This window comes from Podarcis melisellensis, assembly GCF_964234715.1.
Source record: "Podarcis melisellensis genome assembly, chromosome: 3".
NCBI classification, from domain to species: Eukaryota; Metazoa; Chordata; class Lepidosauria; order Squamata; family Lacertidae; genus Podarcis; species Podarcis melisellensis.
The window spans coordinates 50,375,316-50,387,548 of NC_138530.1; the positions used below are offsets into that span (position 1 = coordinate 50,375,316).

General features: G+C 40.8%; 1 protein-coding gene and 1 long non-coding RNA gene across 7 annotated transcripts in view; one reads left to right on the forward strand and one right to left on the reverse strand.

Annotated features, from left to right (window-relative positions):
* Window positions 1-4,059, forward strand: part of LOC309367507 (uncharacterized protein) — a 48,135-nt gene extending 44,076 nt beyond the window's left edge. For all 5 annotated transcript variants that reach the window (XM_081906902.1, XM_081906898.1, XM_081906901.1 and 2 more), the window contains 4 exons: window positions 1,428-1,488; window positions 2,636-2,835; window positions 2,946-3,051; window positions 3,577-4,059. In XM_081906902.1, coding sequence (XP_081763028.1) covers window positions 1,428-1,488; window positions 2,636-2,835; window positions 2,946-3,051; window positions 3,577-3,651 — 442 coding nt within the window. In that variant the 3' untranslated portion in view covers window positions 3,652-4,059. The remainder of the gene's footprint in view (window positions 1-1,427; window positions 1,489-2,635; window positions 2,836-2,945; window positions 3,052-3,576) is intronic.
* The window catches only part of LOC309367571, a 22,491-nt gene continuing 10,258 nt past the window's right edge, over window positions 1-12,233 (reverse strand). Inside the window, exons 2-4 of one of the 2 annotated variants that reach the window (XR_014167228.1) lie at window positions 5,249-5,411; window positions 1,650-2,293; window positions 1-1,431 (exon numbers count right to left, since the gene is read on the reverse strand). This is a non-coding gene — a long non-coding RNA (uncharacterized lncRNA). Of the gene's footprint in view, window positions 1,432-1,649; window positions 2,294-5,248; window positions 5,963-12,233 lie in introns of those variants that run through there. The other variant, XR_014167229.1, reaches the window with a different exon arrangement.

Sequence of the window (12,233 nt, forward strand, 5' to 3'; positions counted from 1 at the left end):
TGGTAATAACTTTGCACAACATAGAGGCAATTTGTCTAGTATACCACTTTATAAATGGCTTTTATGACTCTGTGCTTAAACTACCATGCTGGCAAAGCCTATTGTAGTTTTGCCAAAGCTAAAAGAAGCCATTTAAGGATCACGGTAAAAAGCAGTTGTGATTTCATGCAACTAAATCCCATAAGTTATCAAAACTTACTTTGGAATAAACCTAGCCAGATTTGAGTTTATTATGGAAAACAATGCTGTCTGTTCAAACAGTTGTTGCATTAAAAACTTTCAAAAGAGGCTTTAAAAATGTATAGGCAATGAATAACAGAATTTTTAGAGGCTATAAGTCTTTTTTCCAGAAGAGTTAGGGTGAAGCAGTAGCAACCGATTCTACCAGCAATCATCCTAAGAATTCATAATCTGTTTTCCTGAAATGATGGTGAAGACTGTTACGGTCTCAGCTTGCAGCCTTAATAAATATGTAAAGTAATGTTCATTCAGTGGAAGTAAGCAATGAAATAACAAATTTACAGTAGTTTGGCTTTGGCTGAACTTGGTAGCCAAAGCAAAAACCATAGTTCTCTGTCCTTGCTCCTTCTGTTTCTGAGGTTTTTTGGCCTCACAGCTGCTGAGGAAGGTCCTGCCTGGGCAGCAAAGAGTTTGCCCATTTGCTTGCTTCTTTGCTAAATAAATAAAGCCCCTCCTCCCTTGCCCTGGACAGGCCTGATACATTCTCATAATAGTAGATCTCTCAAAGAGATTCTTTGGACAGTTTCCTTTTTGAATAGTAGCAGGTGGGATTGTGTATAATACATAGAATGAATGTTTATATGTTTCCTTTTAGCAGCTCAACGGATTAGACAAAAATTCATTGCACAGCATGTGGGGTCCAATGAGCTGGGGATCACCTTCACTAAAATGAACTTCAGCCTGTTTTATTTTTGTGATGCTCAAAGTTTTTAGCAAATATATTTGGCTGACTGGCTGTCTTGGTGAGCTGGCCACACTTGAGGATAGCCTCCTTATTGCAAAAATGGTGGTTGGTGGCCAGTGATACGTATATTGAAGCCCACATCAGTTCACAGGAACAAGAAGGTACCGTTCAAATTAAAAATGACTCTTCTTGCATTGCATTAGCCACATGAAAGAGAGAAAAAGAGAGAGATGGTGCCAAGAAACATTCTTAGGATCAGTTGTGGAAGGATCAAACTCTAATGAGATACTTTGCGGGCAAAATGTGTAACTCTACTGTGCCCCAGAGCAACCATTGGCTTCCTTGCTTTCATGCACACTTAAAACAACTATAATGCATTGCCACTAAATCAAGTAGATTGTGGGTGGGAACTAAAAGCAGCTAGGACAATACCTGCTCTGTTTTTAAGAATCTATTATCCATGTTTCTTTTCTTGATTTGCTTTTTGTTTGGTGCTATCTAGGCTCCTAGAACAAAACGGACAGTTTACAGATGTCAGAACAAAGCAGAGTGTGCATGATCTGGTTAGTAATCACCACCATCAGCTATGAAAAATGTTGCATTGTATACAGGCAAACATTATTCGATATGCCTTTGATTTGAATTAGGCCCCTGTCTTTGTTTATGCCACTTGATACTTTATGTTGTTTAACCTAAAGATTATAACACTAAAGTTATTTCTTACCTGTGGAGTTTTAAGAAATAACTCCCCAAAGTGTGTTAATGGCATTTAGCACTTAAATGCACCAGTGGATATTGAACTCAGCACTGAATCGCTGTTCAAAGAGCACACTTTACCCGGGATATAACCACATGGAAACTCTGTATTTAGGAAAATAAGGAACCTACATTTACTGCAGGAAATATGTGCTCAATAGGAAAAATCCTAGTTCTAACCAAGTAAGGTGGAGAATGCCAGGAGCCATGCTTGCTCGTGTATTTTAGCAAGAAAGACACAGTGTTTTGCCGCCTGAGGCGAAATGGGAAGGCTTTGCTCTGAACGTGCACCACACGCTGTCTTCCCCCACTTGCCTCCCCCGCCAAAGCCTTGCTTACATGGGCACAGCTGTAGCTTCTGGGTCTGTTTTGCGAGAGCCCTGAAAAATGTCACAGCAATCTTGCCGGAACCTGGATCCTGTTGCAGCTGATTCTCCTTGCCTCTCCGGCATCAGTGCAGCACGTCCCAGAGGCATCCCTTGGATTCTACCACCTGAGGCAGATGCCTCAGTCTGCCTTATGGATGGGCTGGCCCTGTTTGAGATTGGTCCGCAATTGAAGCAGCAGGGCACAGCTGACAAGAGTAAGAGTTTTCACTACCAGTAGGTGAATCTTGGAAGAGAACCAGAAAAAAATGCCTGAGTGTATTAATAACTACTACAAAATGATAATGGGAGCCATCCCGATCCTTCATAACACACACACACACACACACACACACACACACACACACACCCCAACCTGACACTGGAGGTTGTGTGTGGTCAACTGTATTAAGTTATAAGTATCCACAGTTCTCTTTTAAGGTTCAAATAGCAGTAGGTTTGAGTTTTGAATTTAGTAAATAGGATTGTTAAATTTCATGTTAGACTCATTTTTAATCATTTTAATTGCTTCAAAATGACATTTTTAAAAAGCCTTGCATTATACTAATTTTGTTTTCATTGTCTCAAGATGAATTATTTGTATCCAAATTTCCATCAACGATCTGGAATGAATCAGGGCAACAGCTTAATAGAGGAAAACCTGGTTCCATCTTTAGTAAGTAGAAACCTGCAGGAAATGCATTGCAAGGACTCCACCAAAACATTAAGAATTTTGAAAGAAAACAAAAAGATGTTAAAGCAACATAAAGATAGAAGTGTTCTTGAAATGTGAGTACATGTAACCTGTAGACTGAGGCTTGTGTCCATTCAATCTTTTACCTGGTAGATGGATATCACAACTTAAATAAAGTTGTAATTTCTAATAATGTTATTTTCAGTTTCCCTGATAGAGTTGAAACTCAGAACATCTCTACCTTTGCCCAGCCTGAAATGGTTCCTGTGCCTTTAACTCTGGGAGATGTTGCTCTCTATGCTCAAGTTGTGGTAGGTTCATACTTCTTTCTTCCTTTCCTCTATCGAGTCCATTACTTACTATGATGTCAGTAATTCACTGAACCTGGTTTATCAGGTTCATCTAAAAGAAAACCTTATTGGAAAGTAAACAATGGGTCTTTAATGTGAATGGGCATTCTGTAAAATAAAAAAATGCAGTTTTCATACATCTCTTCTCAATGCTACTATAATTCTGTACAGACCAAATTTGCAGTACCTGCCAGACATTTCAAATTAATCTAATCGTGTATGTGTGTGTAATTTTTTTTTTGCAATACAAGTCAATTAGGCCTCTTATCTCAGAGGTAAACAATAATTTTTTGTGAAGTACAACATGCTTTTTCCAGCCATTTATATAGAGGATCAGTACTACAATTGATGGCATTGTAAAACAGCTGTTGTTCAAGCTTATATTACTGTTCATGCGCATATGCTATTTTCTTGGTTGTTAAATTGATCATACCATATGGCGTAATTTATTAATATACAGCTGAACTGTACATTGTTGCTTTTTAGGAAACCACACCATTAAACACATATTGGACAAATTATGTTGACAATGACTCCATCATCAACAGTGAAAAACAGTAACTACAAGTGGGATCTTTTGAAAATAATCTACTCTGTAGATTATTGTGATTAGTGTTGAGATTGGTGTGTGTGTAAGTGTTCCCCTACCATCCCTTTCTTTACTTAAAAGTTGAGAACATTTTTGAAAAGATAACTATATAACTTTTATTAATGCATAGGGTTCTTTTTTTCTTTGTTGAAATATTGGGCATTGCAATGTATTTCCCCCCAAAATGTCATTTATTGTTATGCATTTATTCTCTCTCTCTCTCTCTCTCTCTCATAACTCCATATGCAAGTCTTGTTTTAATTCCTAAAAACCCCCACAACCCTTTGCATCCTTTCCACTGTGTTGCTTAAATCTGTAGGGGCATCAGTTGTGATAAATACTTTTTTTAATAAATAAACAACAACACTTTTAAATTCCAAGTTGTGCAAGATAATACTATCATTCTTTCATTAATTAAGAGGATGAAGAGCACAAATGACTGTTCCTTCCATTCCCTACTCTTAAATACGTTTCTTTGCCAACATCCACATATACTAAGGACTTTTCCCAGAAACTCTGAGGTTCTTTCTTCCACCACCACACCAGTGCCAGAGGGCACAAGAGACAGACCAACCTTGCTGGAACACACACTTCAGAAACCAAATGTGGCAACTTTAATTGCGAGATCATCATTTCCAAAGGGCCTTGCCTATGATATGTTTACAAGAGTATTTCATCCCCTAATAGGCTTCAGTTAGTGCTGGGCTAACACACCAGGTTACCTGCTCTCTGCTCTAGGTCTTGCTCTTCAACCTTAGGGGTCATGTGGGAGTTCCACGACTGGAAGCCACTAGAGAGCAATTTGAATTGGGGCCATGATGCAGGGGGCAAGGGCAAATCCATTCCAAGACATTCGGCTGCCAGGGGCAAAAGATGATGAGTGGGCACACACAGCCAGTTCTATGTGCAAAGACTGACTGGACTGGTAAATACATCTGACTTGAGCAATGACAACAGTTGTGCATCTTTCAGTGCACATGACCTCCTCCCCCACCCCAAAGCTTTTTTTTAGCTGTGAAGGGAAAGATTTATGAGCTATGCCTGTAAATTTTTCACTGTATGGCTAACAGCAGAGAAGAGAAACTTTCTGACAGTGTGTGGTAGCTTCCCCAAAACTTACCTGATCTTGGCACTTTGCAAATTTAATTCATTATGCCCTTTAATACCCACTTCAAAAGATTTCTGCCTTTGGGTTTTGTACAGCTACAAGTGATCAAATATATAGTCTTAAGGAAACACGTGGTGTTCAGAGTGCCTAGCTTCCCAACAATTCTTAACCATCATATGCTGTGAGGTATTGCAGTTTTGCTCAAATGCCTGCCATTGGTTTGTAGGTAGATTAAACTGATTCTCCTGCTCAAATGTATAGCCATGAGGATGCCAATGCCACAATGCCTGCTACCTTTCCTCTGGGGCCACCGATTGCCACAGCTCCTTCCAAGATTTGCCCTTACATTATAGGCCAAGTGAGAGGAGTGGCAGAGGATGGAAGTGGGAGATGCTGGTGAAGCACTGGAGGACACAGCTCTAGGGGCAGAAGGTGGCCTACCATGCTCCCTCTAAGCTCACCTGCTGCCCTCAGTGAGGAACACCACTAGGGTTCAAAGAAGATTCATCTGCCAGTCGCATTGGCTTTTGTACAGTACATGGAAAGTGGGGTAGGAGCTCTTTTCTTTCTCCTCAGACGACAAGACACCTTGGGCTGGTTCCTGGCTCCCATTCAAAATAGCTGCTGCAAGGAAAAAGGAATTATCCCTGGTGAATATGCACCAATCTTCTGATACTTCAGCTATGCTTGAAAGACTAAAGCAAGCTGCAAATTTTAGAAAGCAAACCAAAAATGATGCATTCAGTTTAAACTATTGCCTGCACAGTTGATCAGTCTCCAGTTTTAGAGCTTGTGAAATTGTTTTGTGGTTGGTTATTTCTCGCTTGGGTTTGATGTGGGTGGGTGTTTATATGTGGTATTGCTGTTTTAATAACAGGCAGTGCACCAGTTCCATCTTATTTGAGCATTCTACGCCACTGCGCTCTTTAAAAAAATACATGCTTGCACTGTCTAGCCCAAGTTACAGTGCTGGTTGCCTGCTTCTGTATGGTCCCTTTGCTTCCATGTTCCATAAAAGACATCCCATCATCTCGAAGCTGCCATATATATGCCCACATGATAGTGCAATCCAGATGCTGTAGATTCTTGGAAAGCAAAATACACTGATCCAACACAAGCAACCTGTGAATAAAAACAGATTCCCTGTGTCCCATAGAAAGTTTAAAGTTTGTCAAGAGTCTTTCATATATAATTTCCCACCCATTTTTCTCCTATTCATTTCTTACACACTCTTTATTTTCCAACTGCTTTTCTCTCTCCCTATATCCTTTCAATATCACATTACAACATGCTCTGCAAGTTCGCCTAAATCTGCTATACTGAATAGTTGGTTGCCGACATTTTTATTGTGCATTAGTAAGGTGACACACAGAAACCTGTGGGGGTGGGGGTAATCTCCCCCAAACTGGCCTTTATGAATATTACTTAACCCCTAAATAGTCTTTGAAGGAGAAACCCTTCCCTGGGGCACATCAGAAAGAAGCTACCCCCAGGTCCTAGAAATGTGTGAAGGTTTGGTAGTATATTGCCCCCTGGGTATGTTAAGTACTTTAAAGCATCCTGGCTGTTTCCTGTAATTACAGTCTCACTTTCTCTGTTTTGCTCCCTGGCTCTCCTCTTTCCATGTCACCTACTTCTCTGGGTTGCCAACTGCTCCTTCACCAGCAAACCTACCCCCCATCTCACCCCCACCACAGCAAAAAGCCAAGTTCACTTTTGCTGCCTCTAAATGAGGCAGGGGACCATGGAAATTTCCTGGCAAGCAAGTAATGTTAGAGGATTTCCTTCCCAGACTGCCACACTTTTTACATGGCAGTCTGTTATGCTGTGATACTTGTGGTGCTTGTTGCAGTAAAGAGGTGGTGTAAATGGCAGACATGTGAAGGTGCCCTGCACTGAGTCAAACCTCTGATCCATCTACACTAGTGTTGTCTACTCCAGGGATAGCGAACATGGTGTCTTCTAGGCCTTGTGGACCACAACTCCCATCAGTCCCAACTAGCAGGGTCAATGTTCAGGGATGGTTGGAGCTGTAGGCCGGCAACATCTGGATTTCTAATGCAGAACAATGTAGGAAGCACATCTTTGAAACAATGTGGTACTTCCAATCATGGAGACAAACCTCAATGGATTATTATTTTTTAACCTCCATTAACTGCATTATTAGAACCTACAACAGCAAAAAATAAGTGACCTAATACTGACTCTTATATGACAGTCAGAGCAAGAAAGAGACACCAAACATGAACTTTTGATGGGCACTCCAAAAGTGGCTGGGGAAACCCAGCCAGATGGGTGTAGTATAAATAAATTGTTATTGTTGTTGTTATATAATTGTTTTTATTGAAAGCTGTGCACTCCCCTTCTCCAGCACTGGAGTGTGCCTCTATCCTGATTAAAAACAAAGAACCAGCATACATGAATAGGATTATTCACAGCAGAAAGACTATTCCCACTCTCCTCCATCCCATCAGGACAGCAGACTCCAGTGGTTCTGGATTGAGGCTGGTATAAGCAAAAAATAAATACTAGGTAAACTAGTTTTCTTAGTTATCCAAAGTAAACTCTCCAGACTGTACCACATAGTTATGGCACAATTGTTTAGTTGGGCAAGAGACTCCGAGCATATTGTAAGAGAATTCGGCAATTGGCAATTTCCTCTTTGGCATCTCATGCTAATCCACAACCTTTGATATGAATGGGATGTTAGTAGTACAGCAACTGGCTACAGAAGACCCTGGGTATAATATATGAGGGCTGCAATCCTAATAAGTTTAACTGAAGTTGTCAGATCCTATTTAGGACTGGGATAATAAAGTATATATAAGGAATACAAAACCTGTCAAATTCAATAGGAATGCTTTGGGGAAAGTGATTAGAGGCTTGCAGCAGCTTTAGCAGATTTTTCTTGTGTCCTAAAATAAAAAACAGAGGGGAGTGTAAATGGTTGCAGTTCAGATATTAAGGAAGTGAGAAGTGATGTGTGACATAGATCAGAGTTAGGATTAAGGTAGTTCACACCCAGCAACAAGGACTTGCAGAAGGGAATATGCGCCTTGCATTTTCGCAAATAATCTGTAACTGGAAGAACTAATACCAAAGAGAAGAGCAAGGAGGGAGTTCAAGGGCAGGGATTCTTAAATGGTCTGCTACCACTTAATAAAAAGACTTGAAACATTTGCTGCAGTAACAAAGCAGGCCCATCAGTAGCCTCCTTGAAGCTGCAGAGTATACAGTGAAATGGGTGCCTGCTCAAGTCTTTGAAGCACCAGATCAATATCTGTGAACATGAACCTGCTGCTATGATGTAAAAGTGGGAATGAATAGCTTAAGTTTTTAACAGCAAAATGGGCATTAGGTGTACAGAGTGCATAAATTGCCGCCCCACTTGTAGAATGTATTAATCCTCTCCTACCTTCCTTAACATTCCCACACCACCACACACCTATAGCTTCCAGAGAAAGATTGCAAGGAGAGAAGCAGGAGGGACAGTCTATTTCTTCACCATGTGTCCCTTTTGCCCTTAAAATTTCCTCCTCATGTGGCTGGAGCAGTTCCATGTTGCTATCATGTCCAGTTTGGCCTTTAGAAATGACTAAACGAATGCAATAATGCCCAGTCCTTTGACTGTGTGAAAGCACACTGGTGTCACTTGGTGCTGGTGCATTTATGGTATAAAATGAAATATATAACTTGGTGCAAAAGCAACAGGTTGCATGCACTTAATTACCATATACTGTGCACATTTATCATCAGCATATGATGTGAAAAAATGCAGCAGAATCTCCACGGGAAGGATAATGGAAGGACACCAAGGGATAGAATAATGGATATTAATCAAATACCCAATAGCTAGCCTTACAGGTTTCAGCTGGCATTTTATTCAGATAACAATCTTAAAAGCCTCGGGATGTTTTATAGGAAGGAGTTCATAAATGATATAATGAAATAATGTTATGTTATTAAAGAACAACTTGATTATTGGCCCCTACAGGTATAGACTGACCATTTTCCATTTCTGATTTCCATAAACACTTCTAGTCTTCTGCAGTAGAAAATAACAACATTTAAGGATCCGGAGTCCCACCAAAACATTTAGCCGCCCCTTCTGCCTTTGTGCCCATCACCTTCCATAAAACTGAATTCCTTTAAAGAAGGTGCCATCCTGTCAACACATCTGTCTTGAGACAGGCAGGAAGGGCGGAGGATGGCTGTTCATTAATTGCATCATATTAAGCTTTGAGGCAGACAAGTACTTGAGACAGCCAAAAGGTGAGGATTCCGAGGTCCTCCTGAGCCAGCAACCTCCGCCCCCAGAGCCCCTCCTCCCTCTCACAGGCTTTGCAAAACTAGGGGCACAAAGTCTTGAGAAAGAAGCACAAAAACAAAAAGCCAGAGAGGTTTGCTAAAATTCATTTTTTCAAGAAGAGAGTTTGCAAAAATAAAAAAATTGCCTGATCAAAGGGGAGGCAGGGGATGGAAGAGAAATGTTACTGAGCCCAGCAGCTGAAGCCACAAATCAGGAGTATAAACCAAGGTACCTAGATTTAAAACAGTTTAATTCGATTCACTTCAGTGAAATTAAATATCAGTATCTAACACTGGGTAGATTCAGCAGTTTGTTGGGTTTAATTCATGCTGGTTTGTGGAGTGCACCCATGGAGCTCAGTCCTAGGCATCTTCATTCAGCAGTCAGCCCCACTATGTTCAGCCTTAGATCTCTGACTGAGCTTGTTTACTGCCTTGTTGTTGTTCTTCTTGTTGTTGTTGTTTTGTCGTCGTCATCAATTTCATTTATGTATCACTTCCCATCAGGCACCCCAAAGCAATTTACAATGCAATAAAGACTTACAATAACAACTGCATATATCAAAACAGGTAAAACATTTGGATGTAAAAAAGTTTTTCAACTACACACACACCACCTATATAAAATCGATTTCCAATCCAATACAGAAAGCAGCTGGGCTAAAAGTCTCCACTCTGAAGACTTGTTGAAAGAGAAATGTCTTCAACATGCACCAAAAGGACAATAGAGGACAACCATGTTCCTTGTCATGGTTTATGGAAGAGGGAAGGTTACCTTGTCTAGACAAAGAAACTCAGAACCATAAAGTTACAGGGAAGAGAAACAAGCCACTATTTGATTTCAGATCATTGGTTCTGAACTTGCCTTGCAAGACACTTTAATAATGTATGTTAGTCTTCAAGGTACCACAAGAATCATACTACAGCAGGCACTAAGTAAGGTGAGGGAACCAATTCATAGGACCAAAGTGGAAATGTGAGGATGTGGTCATAGTTTATCTGGGTTGTATGGTGAAGTGGTTATGTGAATGTTTCATGAGGAATAAAATTCAGGCTGTGTTTACTACATAGTAAATGTGGCTTGGGCTGAGTCAAGTGTAAAAGAAAGCAAACATTATGATCGTATCACTCTCAAATGTTCAACCCAAATTATCACCATGGCAATATGGCTGTGGGAATCAGCTGTTATATACGTAAACTCTGGTCACAAGTAGATTAGCTGTGAGCTGATGGAGGCAGTTCCTATTGCACACAAGTGGACCATCCAATTGTAAAAGCAAAGATTCCTAAAAGCTTACAGAACTTATGGCTGATCACAAGAGCCTGGGGGTGAGGGAGCGTCCAGGTCAAGGCTATGATGTGAAAGTACAGCTAATTCCACTGAAATTAATAGGGCTGTTCCCCCTTGACAAGTGTTTAGAGTCTGAGGTGTCTACATAATAGCCTTTGTTATGTGCAACTTTTCAAAGTTAATGTCAGTGACATCCTCATGCTCAGTACAATTCATCTGTGGATTCAAGCTTGTTTAGTCCCAGTGACTTCTGGCAACTTACTTAGACCAGTTTACATGACTATGCAGGAATATAGGTTTTCTGCTCTGAAGTAAGCCCCACTGAGTTCAAGGTATGTGTGTATAGAACTAGCATAGATGGGGCTTACTACAGCCTAACACAGGCTTCCTCAACCTCGGCCCTCCAGATGTTTTTGGCCTACAACTTCCATGATCCCTAGCGAGCTGGACCAGTGGTCAGTGATGATGGGAACTGTAGTCTCAAAACATCTGGAGGGCCATGGTTGGGGAAGTCTGGCTAACACAACAAAGAGTCTTGTGACACACTAGACATATTATGGCATTTGGATTTGTAGACTGCAGTCCACTCTAGTAGATGCATTAAGCATTGTCCTCAGATGGCATGTCTCTATACTATATAGCACAGGTCTGTCATTGTGCTCTCTTCATTAGCTCCGTCCCTGCTTCAATCAAAGTTTTCCCACCACTCCCCCTCTCCCATCTTGAGGAACCTCTCCTTGTTCCATTCCTCAGCTGCCTCATGTGGGAGAGATAAAGGATGTGGAGCCCTCAAATATCACATACCACTTTCACACAATTTATTTCACTTCTGGTACCATGTGTTGCCCTCAAATATCACATACTACTTTCACACAATTTATTTCACTTCTGGTACCATGTGTTGCCCTCAACACAAAGTTACAGATTCAACGTCGCAATTTAGAAGAGATTTTGTATATAACAAGCAAACACCAAACATCCATCAGCTGAATTTAACCTCTAACTCAACAAACTAACTGAAAGGCTTACTCTTAGGAGTCTATTCCTCTTAAAAGATACAGTAACATACATCATCATAGGGTGTGCGTGCAAAGCGGCTTCAGAATAGCAGAGACAAGGATGCATGGAAATGGGTGTGGTCTTTGTGCAAGGTTTTTGGTTGTTGTTTTTTTAGCAAACTGTAAGCAGGTTGGTTTTCATCCCTGCAACCTCATTTCAGCGAGGTAATAAGCATATCCAGGCAGAAAATGTAGATCAGGGGTCAGCAAACATTTTCAGCAGGGGGCTGGTCCACTGTCCCTCAGACCTTGTGGGGGGCCGGACTGTATTTTTTTTTGGGGGGGAGAACGAATTCCTATGCCTCACAAATAACCCAGAGATGCATTTTAAATAAAAGGACACATTCTACTCATGTAAAAACACCCTGATTCCCGGACTGTCTGCTGGCCAGATTTAGAAGGGTTAGGGTCTGGCCCAAGGGCCTTAGTTTGACTACCCATGATGTAGATGGACCATTGGTAGAACTCTGTGGACTGACTGAGATGATTGGCAGTTTTTCTGTTGTGTGGTTTGTCTTAAGTTCTACAGCCACTTTCTTCCACTTCTCTGTTATTGTGCTGTAGGTCTCCTCTCTACGTTCCTATGCTGTTCTATAACTCCCAGCAAGTCTCATACATATGCTTTTATTTCCATTACATCTAACTTTCACAGATTTCAGAGCTTGAACGACCATCTCCAGTACTGAAGAATATTTGCTTATGAGCACAAAATAGACAATAAAAGTTGATGTCCTTGAAGCACACAACTGATACAAAAGTTCTTTTGTCTTGGTGTTGCTTGATCCTGCT